Below are 20,053 nucleotides of genomic sequence, written 5' to 3'. Positions count from 1 at the left end.
TTCAGCTTTCAGGTGCTTCGGTGGGCTGGAAAAGGCGGATACATCCCCCTTTCCCCCGGATAGCAGCTCACTTTAGTATTCACTTGTTATCCAGTGGCGTAGTGGAGGCTCCCACAGCCGACTAGGTAAGGGCCCCCAGCAGTGGCATTACAAGGGGGCCCGCCTGGCAGCAACTTCTCTTGCGCGCTGACCCCTGCGAGGCTCTACGCTACGTGTGCCGTGCAGCCCTTACTCTCTGAGCGACGCAGGCGCACGGAAGTCTGGGGCTGTGGGGCTGGCCAGGTGACTGGCGCTGCGGCCCTTAACCATTACATACCTGATACCCCACCTGCACTGCTGTGGCATGGGCGGATGCAGGTGAGGAGGAGGCAGGGACAGGCTGACAGGTCGGGCTCTGCTCGAGGGCCATTCCTGGGTTGGGGCCCGCAGCTATGATCATTTAAAATCTTAAATCTTCCCCTGCATCATGCATGTCCTGGTCGGCAGTCACAAAGAAAAAGCGATCTCCACACACACACAACATAACTGACCTATCAGGACCTGCTCTGTACCTTCTGAACGCTGGAGGGGGGGGGTGAAATCTTTGAGGACCTGTGGTGATGTCACGATCGTGTGACTTGTGGGGGCGGAGCTAAAGATCATGTTATCCGGAGCAGTCAGAGTCCTGTAATCTGTGTTGTGAAGTCACTGTATAGATCAATGTTTCCCAACCAGGGTGGTTTGAAGACACTGATATACAGTATATACATCTGAGCTCCAGAGCTGTACTCACTGTTCTGCTGGTGGGGTCACTGTGTACATACATTACATTACTTATCCTTTACTGACCCTGAGTTATATCCTGTATTATACTCCAGAGCTGTACTCACTATTCTGCTGGTGGGGTCACTGTGTACATACATTACATTACCTGTCAGGGGGCGATGTCATGGAGTGATGTTAGCTGTGATGTCAGGGGCATTGTCAGCGGTGATGTGGGGTTGATGTCAGTGAGGATATTAGGAGAGGACAGTGAATGGCGTAAATGTAAAAATAATAGTGTAGAAATGCTGCTTTTTGGTCACATTATATACCATAAAAAAATAATGAAGAGCGATCAAAAATTCGAAGCTAAACAAAAATGGTACTGCTTAAAACCTACAGATCATGGCACAAAAAGTAGCCCCCTCATACTGCCCCATATATGAAAAATTAAAAGTGTTATAGGGTTCAGAATAGGGCAATTTTATGCATGGTAATTTTCTCATAAAAAGTAGTGAAATAAAACAAAACCTACATAAATTGGGTATCGTAATCATATGGACCTACAGAATAAAGATAATTGTTATTTTAACCATAAAATATACTGTGTAAACCCCCCCCCCCTGCTGGCGTCTAATCCTTAAGCGTAGGGTCACATGTAATGGATCCGTTGGTGACCCGACCCATATTGTGCCTCCATCTGTTGCTGAACGCCCCCTGTGCATGCGCAGTGTACGCAGAGTGCATTCGGTGACCTGCAGGCCCCCAGCGTGGCTGCTCGAAGTGGCGGATTGCTGCTGTTAGCAGGCCGCCTGTAGGTCGAGCAGGAAAGGGGTTGGAGGGGTGTTGTGGTGGGTTCGGCAACAGCAGGAGTCAGGTCGCCGGCGGATCTGTTACATGTGACCCTACCCTAAACGCGCAGGGTATGCTGGTAACAGACGTGCATGCCGTAGTGCATTCACACTACGCTTGCAGCCTACAGCTGCCGGATCTAGCTGGGAAATTTCAAAACCGGGCGCTCCCGTATCCCAGCTGGACCCGCGCAGCTTCTCATTCACTTTAATGAGCTGACCGGGGACAGATAGTGACTCCGGTCGGCTCATTTTTGCCCCATATCCGGTTTTGTGACCGGACCTAAAACCGTGGTATTCTATGGTTTAAGGTCCAGTCACAAAACTGGATACGTGGCAAAAATGAGCCGACCAGAGTTACTGTCTGACTCCTGCTGGCTGATTAAAGGGGTACTCCGCCCCTAGACATCTTATCCCCTATGCCGGGGACCCCCGGGATCGCCGCTGTTTCACTGCGCAATCATTACTACACAGAGCAAGTTCGCTCTGTGCGTAATGACGGGCGATACAGGGGATGGAGCAGTGTGACGTCATGGCTCCGCCCCTCGTGACATCACGGTCCACCCCCTTAATGCAAGTCTATGGCAGGGGCGGGACGACCACCACGCCCCCTCCCATAGACTCGTATTGAGAGGGTGGGCCGTGACGTCACGAGGGGCGGAGCCGTGACGTAACAATGCTCCTGCCCCTGTATTGCCCGTCATTACGTGTAGAGCGAACTTGCTCTGTGCAGTAATGACAGCAGGGTACCACAGGGGCGATCCCGGGCGGTCCCCAGCAGCGGGACCGCGGCGATCTGACTTTGGATAGGGGATAAGATGTCTAGGGGCAGAGTACCCCTTTAAAGTCAATGGGTTTTGGCTCAGGTCCGACTGGGATACGTTAGCTCCTGGTTTTGAAATTTCCCAGCCGTAGGCTGCAAGCGTAGAGTGAATGCAGCCTTACCAGGAAGGATACCGTCAGTGCTGAGGCCCCACTGGATAGAAGCCTGGCTCTTTATAAATGGAAGTGGCAGTGTAAATGTTCAAATTACAGGTTAGTGCAGAATGAGTTGTAGTTTTGTTTCACCAGCATAGCCATAGGCTGCATCAGGGCATGCTGGGTGTTGTAGTTAGCATGAAAGATATTTTTTTTGCCAAAAATTTCAAACACAGCTGACTTCTTTTTAGACCATTACAATCTGTCATTGATCGGCTAAAACAATTGTTTGTTGTTAAATTTCTCCTGAAGACCTAATTATCTGTTGTTGTTATTATTACCTTTAATTTTTAAGGGATCCTTTGGGATTGGTGGAGGTCTTTAGGTTGGAAAACCCCTTTGAGAAATACCATCTATGGAATTCCTATCCATTCGGGGGGGGGGGGGGGGGGAGGGGGATTTATTCAAGGGTCGCTCCAGTCTTCAATAACGCCTGTTATACAACAACACAGTGTTGTATTATTGTATAACAGCCCATCCTAGCCCATTTATATATTACAGTGATGTTGTCATATGCTACAACACAGTTTGCATGACTACATTGTATACTTAGTATACACAAGTTGGAACTATTGAGAAGGAAGTAGAGCCGGGGATTGAGCACTGAAATGGGAAGTGTCTGCATTTAACAGGTAGGCTGTTCCCTGCTCTTTGTGTTCCATTTTGTCAATACCTTAATGATTTATGTATTGTGATGGAAGGGGCTTAACTTTGGTATGTGTGATATATATGTAATATGTTCAGCTCTTATAGTCCTATCTTTGTGATAAGCTCTCCCAGTTTCTCATAAATTGATATTTGTGTATGTAGTAAATATGTAAGCTGTAATATATCTAAAACTTAAACTTTGTCCATGACTTTCTTTTTCACAGGTTCACCTTTGCACAAACAAGTCTCTGCAGAAAAATCTAGTTCCAAGATCACTGAAGTAGGGGATGAGTTCCTAGGAGACTTTGTCGTTGGTGAACGTGTTTGGGTCAATGGAGTCAAGTCTGGAGTGGTACAATATCTTGGAGAAACCCAGTTTGCTCCAGGTCAATGGGCAGGTGTTGTTTTGGATGACCCAGTTGGAAAAAATGATGGATCTGTGGGTGGAGTACGTTATTTTGAGTGTCAACCACTACAGGGAATATTTACCAGGCCTTCTAAGCTCACCCGACAACCCGTGGCAGATGGTACCGGGAGTGATTCACATTCAGTGGAGTCTTTGACTACCCAGAACTTGTCTTTGCATTCTGGAAATGCCACCCCACCTCTGACCACTCGGATTGTGCCTCTGAGAGAAAGTGTGTTAAACAGCTCCTTAAAAACAGGAAATGAATCAGGATCTAACCTGTCAGACAGTGGATCGGTGAAAAAGGGAGACAAGGATCTGCGCATTGGAGATCGTGTTCTGGTCAGTCACTATTCTCTTTACTTTTTAGGTATTAAAAAAGTTTAGGTAAAAATTGTCATTTATAATAAGCTTATGCATTTTGGGTCCACGTACAAAAAATATATACATTAGTGTATTCAGTATAAACATATAAATATAGCACAGGTTATTGTGCAATAGATTTTTAGAAAATGTAGAAGTTTGTATTGAATGGTAAAAACATAAAATGTGATGTGTAGCATGTTTTTTGAATCTTTTTCTAGGGATTTAAGAACATTTTCTTGTGATAATGACCTCTGTGAAAGTCATTCCTGAAGCTTATAGTAAAGGAGCATAGTTTCTGCGATAACCATTTTCTTCTGTCTGTAAGGAGCTTTAGAAGGGAATGTGCCTTTTTAATAATTTGAGAGGCACCTTTACCTTATCTGTCTTATCACTTAATAGCCTCATGATGATGTGTCCATATAGCATAATACAGATTTTGTCTGGAAGTTAGATTCTGTTTTCTTGTGATATTGTATGTGATGCGGCACTGTAAATCCTATTAACCCACTCCTCGTGATGGACTGATAACATGATACCACACCTTAGAACTCGGTAGATCAACTCTACGGGAGCGAGAAGAAAACCACAGTGGTATCTTTTGTAAAGGGCAGAAAGGGTTATCTACACATTTACATTTTTGGAGGTACTGTTGTTAAAGGGGTACTCCGGTGGAAAACATATTTTTTTTTTTTTAAATCAACTGGTGCCAGAAAGTTAAACAGACTTGTAAATTACTTCTATTAAAAAATATTTACCCTTCTAGTACTTATTAGCATCTGTATGCTGCAGAGGAAACTTTTCTTTTTTAATTTCTTTTTTGTCTTGTTCACAGAGCTCTCTGCTGACACCTGATGCCCATATCAGGAACTGTCCAAAGCAGGAGAAAATCCCCATAGCAAACCTATGCTGCTCTGGACAGTTCCTGACATGGACATAGGTGTCTGCAGAGAGTACTGTGGACAAGACAAAAAAGAAATGAAAAAAGAAATTAATTTCATCCGTAGCATACAGCTGCTAATAAGTACTGAAAGGATTAAGATTGACATTTAAGTAATTTACTTTAAAAAAAAGTTTTCCACTGGAGTACCCCTTTAACTATATCAAATTTTGTGTAACAGTCCTGTTAGTGTTTTTTCACACTCAGTTTTGCAAGCAGCCTGCACCACACATACTCATACCCATATACTCACTGTGGCAAATAAGTCCCAAGGGTTGGATTCAGATTCTGTGGCTACAGAGAGTACAGTGTTTAACTTTGTCTGTGGATAAACAGGGAAGCCATAGGCAACTTGGGTGGAGATTTATGATTGCCTTCATGACATTTTTTTGGCTATAATCTGGCGCAACATGTTTGTGCAGTTTTTGAGCAAAAATTTTGCGCAATTTCCAAATAGACAACTTTGGCAAAAGTAACTGTGAAATGCAGTGCTTCATTCTTGACTATGCAGTGGACGAGATTAAGTAAGTGCGAGGGGACATTTATCATTGTTGTCTTTGAGAATTGAGTTTTGAAGTAATTTTTTTGCTTTGGTTTTGCTTATGTGCGACACATATATCATACTATCAAGGGGGGTTGATAAATTTTATGTTTCCTATGCTCCCCTGCGACTTTCCTGCAGAAAATGTTGTAGTGCGACCTTATGTGTGACTTTTTAAAAAGTGGGGAAAGGCATTTTTGTAAGCCAGGTCTGACCAGGCTTTGACTTGCAACATTTTGGAGGGGTTTGCAACTTTTTTTATACCTGCGTGTGACATTCGCACTTCATAAATTTGCAACCACGGCAAGTGAAAACTGAAAGTTGGTTAGGTAAGGCTGTTTGCTACTTTATGTGCACCCACAAAAGTTGCAAAAAAAAAAATGCTTAGGCACACGCACAACATGCAACGATAAAACTCCCACTGGGTCTTTTTTTTTTTTAGAAAGGCACAAAAATAAACACAGCAAAAAAAGGCTGTGAAGTGGCTCCACACAAACACAAATTGATAAATCTCCCCCTGTGTGCTTATCCCTAGCATAAAATCCCAGAACCCCTTTAAATTGGTTGGGCATATGACGCTTCTAGTTGATCCAGGCAGTGAACTTGCAGTCTTAAGATTCTTGAGAAGCTAACTTAGACTGCAGATGTTTGTACTTATAGCACTATATTGCCATGTTGCAATTGGATACAGAAAAGGAGGAGAGCAGTAAGAAATGATGCACATCACTTGATGATCTCAAAAACAGCTCTATAAAACCCATAGCAGTTAAGTTATGGGATAGATTACTATGAATATTCACACATATATTTTTAAGATACAGTATAAAAATGCTAGAAGCTCTATACATTACGTTTAGACATTCGTGTAATACAGGAAGGGAAGTACATCCTCAACTTTGTGAGAACTGTTTACTCAGAAGATAATATATTGAGCACTTCCTTTTCTCAAATAGACCACTCTAAATTGTATATCTGCAGTACTTGGGCGCATCCACGGAACGATTAAAGGAAATGCCACAAAGTGTATTTTCTTTGTTACACTGAGATTATTATTTTGTTATCCGATGAATGTAAACCAAATATTTCCATATTTTTACAGTTGAATATCATGTTGCAATAATATCTAGTGCACCTTCTTTCAATTCTATGTTTTTAGTGACAACAAAAAGCACTACTGGATGCAACATAAATCAGTTACCTAAAACTAGTTGATAGCCCTGATAGCTACAATTTTGTTCATACTATTTTGTTGTGCTCAGTGTCTATGCTGGAAAAATTTCCCAATTAAGATCAATCTATCAATCAATAAACTGTATTCAGTCATACATTTGTATATTTATACTATTGACTTCTGTTATGCTGACACAGGAAGCCAGGCATAGGCCATGAGAATATATATATTTATATATATATATATATTTTTTTTTTATTATTTTTTTTTTTTTTTTGCATTAGTATAACCCATCATAGTCTATAAATACATTTAATAAATGTAATGGGAACACATACAGACGTATACACCAAATTTTCACTCCAAACAAGGTACGATCATTGCCTTAGCTAAGCTTTCTTAGCAATAAAAAGTCTTGAACAAGTTTGCATGTTTTCTTCCTGACACATTTCTAGAGATACCCTTAGTTGAACTAACATGCAATGAGCTGCTTATATTTAATACATCTTATTTCTAGCATTGCATAAATGTTCTTCTTGGTACAACCTTATTAAAGGGATAAAATAAGCATTGAGAATTAATCTGCTAGAATGAGCACATGAGCATTTAATACTGTGAACCCTGTAAAGCTGATATTGCTCCACAGACTGGTATTTTAGTGCCATTGCACTGGTCTTTTTGGGACTTAATTACAGCATAGAAAAATATAGTAAAGCGTCTTAGTCAATTAGGGCAGAGTCTTCTTTTAAGCCTGCATGTAATATGCTTTGATTCCTGTAGTTTACAGATAAATTAAAAGGAATGTGGGGGCGTGGCTTAGCGCGGCATGTGAGCGGAAGCGCGGTCCGGAGCTCTGCTGGGCATTCTGCTTTTATCCTGGGCATCTGGCCTGAAATCTATCCCTATTTGGTACCTACTTGCTGGTGAAAGTGACCGGAACATCACAGAGTCAGGATGGCTGGGCGAAGGCGCAACACAAGGACACAGCGGGCACAGGACGACAGTGAGGCCGAGATGCCGGGGAAGCCGGCGCCATCTTGTGTGGAGGTGGAAGGAGTTGCGGAACACTTGCAGCGCTTCGCACGAGTCACAGATCAGCCGGAGTGAGCCCCGGTGGATGATTGGAGTGAGGAGGAGACTGATGGGGCTGACTGGCTGGCCGGGGCCCCGGTCTCTTCTGCAGATGCAGCCTCCTCTGCCGTACTGTGTGGGCCCGAGTGCCCTGGAACCGCAGGTCAGTCTGGGGTTAACCTCTGCTTACTGGACTATCCTGTGTCTGTATTGGGGACTCCTCTACCAGTGCTGCCCCCTTCTCTAATGACCCTGCTGAGCCTCACCCTGCTAGCTCATATTCTGGGGCAGTGAAAGCTGTGGATGCACAATTTCCTACCACTATTAACCCCTCCTCTGCTGGTGTGGTGTCTGCTGCTTTAGGCGGCTCGCTGCCTCCAACTGCTACTGCTGAGCCTACCCTGAAAGATGTCTTTTACACTGTTTCCAAAGGCAACACTGATGTTAAAATGTTGCTGGGCGGGTTGCGTGAGGACATTAACCTTATCCGCCATGATATGCAAAAGGTTTCTGAAGAAAGAGTGGGTGTTTTTGAGGATGAAGTTCCTCCACTCATTACTAATTTGACTGCACTACCCGCTAAATCTGATGAAATGGAAAACCGCCTGCGGCGGAATAATGTGCGCCTGGTGGGCGTCCCTGAAAAGGTCAAGGTTCGTGACCCTGGGGAGTATTTTAAGAACTGGCTCCTCTCTACATTTGGAAAAGAGACTGAAACCTCTCTTTGCTGTTGAGCGTGAGCATAGGGTGCCGACTCGTCCTCCGCCTCCTGGAGCCCTGCCCCGAGCTGTCCTCATCCACATTTTACACTTCAAGGACAGAGATCATCGTTCATAAAGGCAGGGACATGGATTAACTTATTATTAATGGCAGCTGTATGTCTATCTTCCCGGATTTTTCGGCTGAAGTTCAAAAGAGGCGGGCCAAATATGTGGATATCAAGCGACACCTGCATGCACTGAATGTCGTGTACTTTATGCTATACCCTGCTCATGAGGCGCAAATACTGCCCGCCCGTACCTGAAGTTCCTGGGCGGACTATGTTGGGCCTGTCTGCCTGCTTAGGACTACCTGTGCCTTAGCTCATATTCAGGCATTATGGTTCTGTGCTCTTATGCTTATGTTATTCTATTTTTGCTCTTTTTTTTTTCATTAATTGCATATATTCACAGTCATCTGTTCTGTAGGTTTCTGTACATGCTGCCAGATGTCCTCTATATTTTGTTCTTATTTGTTCGGACTTGAGAATAGCATGTTTGTGAGGTTTTTTCTGTCTACATGTTACCTGCTCACTCTACCTGGGCTGTTTGTTTACCCCCTGTGTCGCAAGTTGCGACTGTTTTGGTTGTCTGTTTGGGGTCTTTGTTTTGTTTTGTTTCCTTCCTTCTGGTCCTTATGCAGTACTCTATTTACTATGTCTCTCTTCCCTCTAGACTGCTGGCTCCTGTATCCGCCCCTCTATGTTTTCACTTATGCTTCCCTTTTTTACATATGGCTACCGATTTGCATGTAGTGGCGTTGAATGTGAGGGGCCTTAAAGATCCCACTAAGCATCTTGCTATCTTTCAGGCACTTAAATCCTACCAACCTGCTGTATTGTGCCTCTCTGAGACACACTTGACAAATGATACAAAACATGTGCTGAACAAACCGTGGTTTGGCCGCACCTTTCACGCCACTTTCTCCTCACATGCCCGGGGTATAAGTGTTCTTATTCATAGAAACATTTTGTTTTCAGGTACTTCTAGTCTTATTGATCCAGAGGGTAGGTTTTTTTTGCTTTTATGGTGCCTTCAATCGTACTCTGTGTGTGCTGGTTGCACTCTATATCCCCCCATACCCGCGTGATGCCTTGCGCAGAGTGGTATCTTATTTATCCTCTTTGCCCGATGCGCCGCTATTGATGGTTGGGGATGTTAAAAATCTTTTATAGGCTTGGTAAGCGGGGACCTCCTAGAACTCTTTCTTCTACGGGTTTGGCTAGGTTTGTGGAAGAGGGCAGACCTTTGGAGAAAACGTAATCCTAGCCGGGGTGCAATACTCATGTTACTCAAGCTCTCATGTACGCTCTCACGCATTGATCTCGCACTAGGCAATTAGTTGGTCTTTCACCTGGTGGAGTATCTCCCCCGTAGTCTTTCTGATTACTCCCCTATTTTTGTACATCTCACTTTGAATTCTCTGTGGCTACTGAATCCCTTTTGGCTTCACATCCCCTCAGTAGGCCTTACGCTCAAGACTGATGTGGAAGCCTTTCTTGAGATCAATGCGGGGACTGCCTCGGTGGGTATAGTATGGGATTCTTTAAAGGAATATGTGAGGGGCATCTTTATCACGGATATTACAACCTGTAAATCTAAGAATAGGGTGATCCAGGCCTCACTACAGCAGCAGGATCTCCTAGCGAAATAAAGGTTTTTACGTGACCCTTTTGACCTAGCTAGAGATAATTGGCAGTCCCTACAGGCCCTGTTAGACTCACATCTGCTACAGATGGAAGACAACAAGTGCTTCTTTCAACAGCAGCGCTGCTTTGAGAGTGGTGAGAGTACGGGTCACCTGCTGGCTCGTATCATTAGGGCCGAGCGGTTATCCGCTTCTATTTCTTGTCTCTGTGCAGGTGCCGGGAATGTTGTCCAGGAGGATGCGGACATTTTGAATGTATTGGTTTCCTTCTATCGGGAAGCATATTTTTCTAAGCTGCCACATGATCTTGCTGCTATTGATTAATTTGTTTCTGGTATCTCGCTACCGGCGCTATCGCAGATGCAGAGGGAGCTCCTAGATGAGCTAATTTCTCTTGAGGAATTGGAGGTTGCCTTGGGGGCCTTACCCAATGAGTATCTTAAACAATACCAAGACTTTCTGTTGCCCCAGTTGCTGGGGTTTCTGCGGGCTGCTGAGGAAGGGGAGGGTTTGCCTGGGTCTATGCTAGAGACCATTTTAGTATTGTTATTGAAACCCGATAAAGACCCGCTCTCAGCGGGCTCATATAGACCAATTTCCTTACTGTGCTTTGATGTTAAGATGTTAAGCTTTCACTCAAAGCTTTTGACAGCCTTGAGTTTAATTTCTTGTGGAGTGTCATGTGTTGCATGGGATTTAGGCCCTGGTTTTTGAAGTGGGTGCAATTGTGCGCTGCCCCTCGTGCTAGAATTTGGGCTAATGGTTTACTTTCCCCTTCCTTTCCCCTGGATCGTCGTACACGCCAAGGGTGTCCCCTCTCCCCGTTTATATTTTCCATAGCAATAGAGCCCTTGGCGGTACTTATTAGGGCTTCTATGGAGTTTAGAGGTTTCCGTTATGAAGATTTAGAGGAATGTATTGCCCTTTACGCAGATGATATGCTCCTCTTACACAGTTTAAATATTTGGGTGTATATGTTACTGCCTTTCCCTCTGATTACGTTACTCTTAATCTTGTCCCGTTGCTAGACCGTAGTTCTCGCAAAGTGGGTACTTGGCGTAAACTTCCCCTCTCCATAATTGGTAGATCTGACTTACTTAAAATGGTACTTATGCCTCAGTTTTTGTACATTCTACATAATACCCCTATCTGGGTTCCTGTGAAATTTTTTCTTAAGTTTCAATCATTATTTAGGGAGCTTATCTGGAATGGCAAGCCGGCTAGGATTCGTCTTGAAACATTACAACGTGGTAAGGAGGTGGGTGTTTATTCATTCCAAATCCTTGATTGTACTTCTTAGTGTTGCAGGTTCAACAGTTGAAGGGGTGGGCACAGTTTGCAACTATGGGGCGCACAGGAGATCTAGTATCAAGGCGTATTGGTAAGGTGACCCCTATTTATCTGTTGGAGATGGCTGCACAGACACGCCCTCCCGCACCTCCCTCCTACCTTTGTACTTATCTGTAAGGTGTGCACAAAATGTAAGACCCTTTTGCATTATCCTATATTTGTTACATATTCTCCTCTGTGGCATAATCCTAGCCTACCTGAATTGTGTTTTCTACCTGATGTCTCCCTTTGGGTTACCCATGGAGTTTTGTATCTTTCCCAGCTGTGTGATTGGCTGATATTGAAGTCATTTGCACAATTGTGGGAGGAGTTTATGCTGCCTCAATAATTTTTTTATCGTTATTTGCAATTGCGACTTGCCCTCGATGCGCAATCTTGAGCTTGTGATTTGACTGTCGGCTTATCCGTGGCGGTTGATGAACTGTTCACTCAGATTTCTACTAAAGGTGTGTTATCTATGTTGTATAGGGACCTACTGTCCTCTTATCATGAGGCCTATCCGTTGAATACTAAGGATAGATCGGAATCAGGTGTGGGTTCCATGTTGGATGAGCAGTGGGCACAGACGGATCTATGACCCTGCGGCTTGCAGTGTCGGAAGCCCACTGGGTTTCCCAAATATTTTTACTGCATCAGGTGTATCATACTCCCGCCTTTTTGCACAGGATTGGGGTGCAGCCAGATTCCTGCTGTTCCCGCTGTTCCTTGCCCGATGATCCTTGCTTCATGTGATGGGGGACTGTACTCATCTTGCGCACTTCTGGAATGAAGTGGGACAGCTGATTAGACGAGTGTATGGTTGTCCGTTTAGTTTGTCTGCTTTAACATGTGTGCTAGGATACCTGTAGGGATTGGAGGAGGATGGTGGCTTGTATATTGGAATTAGCAGGATTTTATACCAAGCTTGTAAGTTGATTGCCGGCATTGGTTGCGGGTTTCCCCGCCTACTATTTCTGAATTGATAATAAAATTAAATCATATTATTAGACTTGAAAAAGGGGTAGATCTGAAGAGAAAAGCCATGCGTAAATTTGAGTCCATATGGAGTCCGTGAATAGATATCCCTGGTTTGCCTTCCACTTATTTGCGGAGGAATCCAATGGAGGTGTTTGTTTTGGTATGTTGCTCACTGTCTAAGTCCCTGTTCTTTGTGTCTGGGCCCTGTGTGGTCCTTGTTGTGGCCCCCTCTCATGTACTGCTTGATATTGTACTTTTTTCTCATATGACGCTCCTGCATTATAGTTGATTATGTATTGTTACGCCGAGCGCTCCGGGTCCCCGCTCCTCCCCGGAGCGCTCACGGCGTCTCTCTCCCTGCAGCGCCCCGGTCAGTCCCTTGCCGGATCTTGTTGCCTTGTGCCAGTGAAAGCGTTTAGTGTTGTCCAAAGCCTGTGTTACCTGAACTCCTGCTATCCATCTTGACTACGAACCTTGCCGCCTGCCCCGACCTTCTGCTACGTCTGACCTTGCCTCTGCCTAGTCCTTCTGTCCCACGCCTTCTCAGCAGTCAGCGAGGTTGAGCCGTTGCTAGTGGATACGACCTGGTTGCTACTGCCGCAGCAAGACCATCCCGCTTTGCGGCGGGCTCTGGTGAACACCAGTAGCCTCTTAGAACCGGTCCACCAGCACGGTCCACGCCAATCCCTCGCTGACACAGTGGATCCACAACCTGTAAGCCGAATCGTGACAGTAGATCCGGCCATGGATCCCGCTGAGGTGCCGCTGCCAAGTCTCGCTGACCTTACCACGGTGGTCGCTCAGCAATCGCAGCAAATTGCCCAACAAGGACAGCAGCTGTCGCAGTTGACCGCCACGTTACAGCAACTTCTGCCTCTGCTACAGCAGCAACCATCTCCTCCACCAGCTCCTGCACCTCCTCCGCAGCGAGTGGCCGCTCCTAGCCTCCGCTTGTCCCTGCCGGACAAATTTGATGGGGACTCTAGACTCTGCCGTGGATTTCTGTCTCAATGTTCCCTGCATATGGAGATGTTGTCGGACTTGTTTCCTACAGAACGGTCTAAGGTGGCGTTCGTAGTGAGCCTTCTTTCAGGAAAGGCCTTGTCTTGGGCCACACCGCTCTGGGACCGCAATGATCCTGCCACAGTCCAGTCCTTCTTCGCTGAAGTCCGTAGTGTCTTTGAGGAACCAGCCCGAGCTTCTTCTGCCGAGACTGCCCTGCTGAACCTGGTCCAGGGTAATTCTTCAGTGGGCGAGTACGCCATCCAATTTCGTACTCTTGCTTCCGAATTATCATGGAATAACGAGGCTCTCTGCGCGACCTTTAAAAAAGGCCTATCCAGTAGCATCAAGGATGTGCTGGCCGCACGAGAGATTCCTGCCAACCTGCAAGAACTTATCCATTTGGCCACCCGCATTGACATGCGTTTTTCTGAGAGACATCAGGAGCTCCGCCAGGAAAAAGACTTAGATCTCTGGGCACCTCTCCCACAGTATCCTTTGCAATCTACGCCTGGGCCTCCCGCCGAGGAGGCCATGCAAGTGGATTGGTCTCGCCTGACCCAGGAAGAGAGGAATCGCCGTAGGGAAGAAAATCTTTGTCTGTACTGTGCCAGTACTGAGCATTTCTTGGTGGATTGCCCTATTCGTCCTCCACGTCTGGGAAACGCACGCACGCACCCAGCTCACGTGGGTGTGGCGTCTCTTGGTTCAAAGTCTGCTTCTCCACGTCTCACGGTGCCCGTGCGGATTTCTCCTTCAGCCAACTCCTCCCTCTCAGCCGTGGCCTGCTTGGACTCTGGTGCCTCTGGGAATTTCATTTTGGATTCTTTGGTGAATAAATTCTGCATCCCGGTGACCCGTCTCGTCAAGCCGCTCTACATTTCCGTGGTCAACGGAGTTAGATTGGATTGCACCGTGCGTTACCGCACAAAACCCCTCTTAATGTGCATTGGACCCCACCACGAAAGGATTGAATTTTTCGTCCTTCCCAACTGCACCTCTGAGGTCCTCCTCGGTCTGCCATGGCTCCAGCTTCATTCTCCCACCCTTGACTGGACCACCGGGGAGATCAAGAACTGGGACTCTGCTTGCCACAAGAAATGCCTCTCCCCCCCTCCCAGTCCCGTCAGGCAAGCCTCAGTGCCTCCTCATGGCCCCCGTCCTGGTGTCACCCTGCCCCGTGCCAAGCTTCACCCTCTGCCCTCCCTCCCCATTCCCACTCCTGCTGTACGGCCTGCCTTTGAGGAAACCCTTCAATCACTCCCGGTGTCCTCATCCCATGGGAAGCAGTTACCGGACAAAGAAAGGGGGAGACCTAAGGGGGGGGGGGTACTGTTACGCCGAGCGCTCCGGGTCCCCACTCCTCCCCGGAGCGCTCACGGCGTCTCTCTCCCTGCAGCGCCCCGGTCAGTCCCGCTGACCGGGAGCGCTGCACTGACATGGCCGTCGGGGATGCGATTCGCACAGCGGGACGCGCCCGCTCGCGAATCGCATCCCAAGTGACTTACCCGTCCCGGTCCCCTGCTGTCATGTGCTGGCGCGCGCGGCTCCGCTCTCTAGGGCGCGCGCGCGCCAGCTCTCTGAGACTTAAAGGGCCAGTGCACCAATGATTGGTGCCTGGCCCAATTAGCTTAATTGGCTTCCACCTGCTTCCTGGCTATATCACATCACTTCCCCTGCACTCCCTTGCCGCATCTTGTTGCCTTGTGCCAGTGAAAGCGTTTAGTGTTGTCCAAAGCCTGTGTTACCTGAACTCCTGCTATCCATCTTGACTACGAACCTTGCCGCCTGCCCCGACCTTCTGCTACGTCTGACCTTGCCTCTGCCTAGTCCTTCTGTCCCACGCCTTCTCAGCAGTCAGCGAGGTTGAGCCGTTGCTAGTGGATACGACCTGGTTGCTACTGCCGCAGCAAGACCATCCCGCTTTGCGGCGGGCTCTGGTGAACACCAGTAGCCTCTTAGAACCGGTCCACCAGCACGGTCCACGCCAATCCCTCGCTGACACAGTGGATCCACAACCTGTAAGCCGAATCGTGACATGTATGTTGCTGTGATTATGCCTCTCGTCTGGGGGATGATCCATTATATTGCACTGTATCATTTCTAACATGGTTCTTTTTTGTTTTATCTGCTGTGAAGGACAGACACATGGGTGTGTGTGTGTGTGTGGGGGGGGGGGGGTTCTGTGTGGGTTGGATGGGTTTTCAGGGTTTATGTTTTTCTTTGTCTTTGTATGATGTATGTTTTATAAAATGTTTAATAAAAATTTCTGATAAAAAAAACAAAACAAAACAATATGAAGTCAACCTCTGTGTTCGTATAGCTTCTTTGGTTTTCTCATGTTTTATATTATTTCTTTTGCTATGAACGGGTTCTTTTTACAATGTGGTTGGTATGTCAGCTGCTCTTCACAAGGGCTACCTAATTCCTGCAGCTGTTCATGCCTGTTAAAGGTATATTAAACAATGTATATTCTGATCTAAAAGGAGAACAAATGTTTTTGTCTATAAAATGGTGGGCACTACAATTGCACTTGCAGTGTTTAACAAGCCACCATTATGTCCTTTCTTCTTGTTTAAAGCACTGTATCTAGATTTTTAGGCATTCTTAGGCAGGGTTCACACATAGTGTTTGGACAGTTTTTGTTCTCATGTTGGAGCTGATTTTGGCTAGTATTTGGTCACTATCCTTAACCAAACCAGGATTGAGTCCTAAAACACATAAAAAGGTGCACATCTTTCCATTATAAAAATAACCCATACTCACCAGCCCTGATCCCCTGACATAGCTATTCTGACAGCTCCCGGTCCCGAGTCCTTTCTGCTTCTTCCTGCTTCCTATGACTTGCTGACCCTGCAGGAACTGTATACTCAACTAGTAACCGCCTGAGGGGGGTTACCACATGGCCAACGATTAGCTAAAAGTGTAATTCCTGCCGGGGTCTATGCAGAGGTTGGGCAGTGTAACGATACATAGTACAATGTTCCCTCTAAGCTTTTGTAGCTATTGAGTGGAACAGTGAGGGATCTGGGTGCTGTTCTTCTAAACTGGATTACCTTAAAGGGGTTATCCAAGAACAGAAAAACACAAGTAATTTATTTCAAAAACCGCTCCCTGTCTGTCTCCAGGTTGGATGTGGTATTACAACTTGGCTCCATGCACTTCAATGGAACTGGGCTGCAGAACCACACCCAACCTGGAGACAGACAGGGAGCGGTTTTGGAAAGAAATTCCCTGTGTTTTTCTATTCCTAGATAACCCCTTTAACTACCGGGGAATAAATATTGCTGTGTAGTGGCAAAATATCTAGGGTAGGTAATAGGTTTATAGTTACATCCCTGGGATCTGGGGCAGACAAGGAATTAATGTCTGCATATCCGGTGGTCTTGGGTAGTGGAGAAGTTAAAGGGGTACTCCGGTGCTTAGACATCTTATACCCTATCCAAAGGATAGGGGATAAGATGCCTGATTGTGGGAGTCCCGCCGCTGGGGACACGGGGTGCCGCGTGCAAGATCACGGGGGTCCCCAGTGGCGGGACTCCCGCGATCAGGCATCTTATCCCCTATCCTTTGGATAAGGGATAAAATGTCTAAGCACCGGAGTGCCCCTTTAATGTTTGAATCCCTTGTAGTCAAGGGTAAGAATAAAAGGTTTAATATTGCATACTTAGTGTCCAGTAGGTTACTAACCCCTTAAAGGGGAACTCCGCTGGAATTTTTTTTGACAAATCAACTGGTGCCAGAAAGTTAAACAGATTTGTAAATTACTTCTATTTAAAAATCTTAACGCTTCTAGTACTTATCAGCTGCTGTATACTACAGATATACTACAGAGAAATTTGTGAATTTCTTTTCTGCCTGACAACAGTGCTCCAAAGGATAGGGGATAAGATGTCTGAACGCAGGGGTCGCGCCACTGGGGACCCCCGGATTGAGGGGACCCCCTGTCCCCTCAATGCAAGTCTATGGGAGGGGGCGTGACGGACGGGGCGTGATGTCACACGGGGGCGGAGTCGTGATGTCACGGACTTCCGTTCCGGTGGTCGGGACCCAGACCCTCCAGCACTTCCGGAGCAGAAACAGGTGGGTGCCGCATGTTATATTGCGGGGGTCCCCAGTGGCGGGACCTCCGCGATCAGACATCTTATCCCCTATCCTTTGGATAGGGGATAAGATGTCTAGGGGTGGAGTACCTCTTTAAGTGCATTAGGAGACTGCTGTACCTAAGGAGACCAGTATGGATCCATGGGCACTTACTGATATTTTTTAAGTCATGAAAGTTGCAGTCATGCAAATTCGATGGCTCAGACCCCCTTTAATCTCCACTCTGCGTGTCTGTGTCTTATTAATACAGTACCAAGATAAACATAAAGATCTCATTGTACAAATCCAATGTATTGATGTTTTTCCACCTTAACAGGAATACATTGGAAAGGAAGGCTTTATTGGAATGTTTACTTTGCAGATTTGACATATTGTTACTGCTTCCCATGAGTAGAGGGGGTGGGAGGACATGAGGTTTGTGAGGTCACTTTGCTCTGCAGCATATCATGCAGGAAATGTCCTTGGTGTTGAACTTTGTCAGAGGTTTAAAAACTGTGTCTCCAAATGTAAGTCTAGATCCGCCTAGAACTAAATTCTATAATTACATTTAACACAAATGACGGAGGATTTATATTAGAGAGTTTTAAAGGGGTACTCCGGGGAAAACCTTTTTTCTTTTAAATCAACTGGCTCCGGAAAGTTAAACAGATTTGTAAATTACTTCTATTAAAAAATCTTTATATTTCCTGTACTTATTAGCTGCTGAATACTACAGAGGAAATTCTTTTCTTTTTGGAATTCTCTCTGATTACATCACGAGCACAGTGCTCTCTGCTGACTTTATAATAATAATAATAATGTCTTTATTGTTGTCCTTAGTGGGATTTGAACCCAAGGCCCCAGCACTACAAGGCAGCAGTGCTAACCACTAAGCCAACTTGCTGCCCTTAGCATACATCTGCTATGCACGGTTTCTAAAATGGACAGAGATGTCAGCAGAGAGCACTGTGCTAGTGATGTCATCAGTGTTCCAAAAAGAAAGGAATTTCCTCGGTAGCATTCAGCAGCTAATAAGTACTGGAAGGATTAATAGAAGTAATTTACAAATATGTTTAACTTTCTGGCACCAGTTGATTTAAAAGAAAAAAGGTTTTCACCAGAGTACCCCTTTAACCTCTTCAGGACATAGGGCGTATGGATACGCCCTGCATCCCGAGTCCTTAAGGACCGAGGGCGTATCCATACGCCCGTGGGAATTCCGGCCCCCACCGCTAGCCGGTTGGGGACCGGAGCCGGATGCCTGCTGAAATCGTTCAGCAGGCATCCCGGCATATCGCCCAGGGGGGTCATTATGCCCACCCATGTCGGCGATCGCCGCAGATCGCTGGACAATTCAGTCCAGCGATCTGCGGCGATTCCGGGTCAATCGGGTCTCCAGTGACCCGATGACCCGGAATTACTGGCTGTTCGGGGCCGTCTCTGACGACCCCGAACAGCCATAGCCTGCAGGGGTGAGGTGGCACTGGTGCCACCTCACGATCGCCCTGATTCGTCGGCCGGATTACCGGCCGACCAATCAGGGCGCCTGCTGCGGGTGTCACTCCCGCACCCGCTCCGCCCCTCTTCTGGAGGACGTGAGCGGGTGCGGGACGTGCACCCCGGGTGCTGGGGACCCCGATCCCCGGCGCCCCTGTTGGGATCGGGGCCCCAGGAGCAGCGGCGGCGGCGATGATGACGAGGGACTGACCTGCAGCGTCTGGATCGTTGGAGGTGAGTGACAGCCTCCTGCTGTTGCTTAGCAACAGCTCCCAGCATGCAAATAGGGCATGCTGGGAGCTGTAGTTATGCAACAGCAGGAGGCAGACCACCACAACTCCCAGCATTCCCTTATAGGCATGCTGGGACTTATGGTTTTGCAACAGCTGGAGGCACATTCTTTCTATGGAAAAGTGTACCTTCAGCTGTTGTATAACTACAACTCCCAGCTTGCACAAACAGCTAAAGTGCATGCTGGGAGTTGTAGTGGTGCATCTGCTGGTTGCATAACTACAACTCCCAGCATGCCCGTTGGCTGTCGGTGACTGCTGAGAGTTGTAGTTTTGCAACAGCTGAGGGCACACTGGTTGTGAAACTCAGTTTTTTTTTACCTAACTCAGTGTTTCACGACCGGTGTGCCTCCAGCTGTTGCAAACTACAACTCTCAGCAGTCACCGTACACCATGCACCGTACATGCTGGGAGTTGTAGTTTTGCAACAGCTGGAGGCACACTGGTTGTGAAACACTGAGTTAGGTCACAAACTCAGTGATACATAACCAGTGTGCCTACAGTTGTTGCAAAACTGCAACTCTCAGCAGTCACCGACAGCCAACGGGCATGCTGGGAGTTGTAGTTATGCAACAGCTGGATGTCCCCCCAATGTGAACGTACAGGGTACACTCACATGGGCGGAGGATTACAGTAAGTATCTGGCTGCAAATTTGAGCTGCCGCAAACTTTCTGCTGCAGCTCAAATTGCCAGCGAGAAACTACTGTGAACCCCCCGCCCGTGCGACTGTACCCTAAAAACACTACACTACACTAAC

The 20,053-nt window shown here is 46.6% G+C and overlaps 1 protein-coding gene across 4 annotated transcripts in view; it reads left to right on the top strand.

The window, feature by feature from the left end:
• CLIP2 (CAP-Gly domain containing linker protein 2) overlaps positions 1–20,053 on the top strand; it is a 131,124-nt gene that overhangs the window by 41,200 nt on the left and 69,871 nt on the right. For all 4 annotated transcript variants that reach the window (XM_056556434.1, XM_056556436.1, XM_056556435.1 and 1 more), the window contains exon 3: positions 3,443–3,966. In XM_056556434.1, coding sequence (XP_056412409.1) covers positions 3,443–3,966 — 524 coding nt within the window. The remainder of the gene's footprint in view (positions 1–3,442; positions 3,967–20,053) is intronic.

The sequence above is a fragment of the Hyla sarda genome, chromosome 2, assembly GCF_029499605.1.
Source record: "Hyla sarda isolate aHylSar1 chromosome 2, aHylSar1.hap1, whole genome shotgun sequence".
Lineage (NCBI taxonomy): Eukaryota > Metazoa > Chordata > Amphibia > Anura > Hylidae > Hyla > Hyla sarda.
This window is presented reverse-complemented; position numbering and strand designations above follow the sequence as displayed.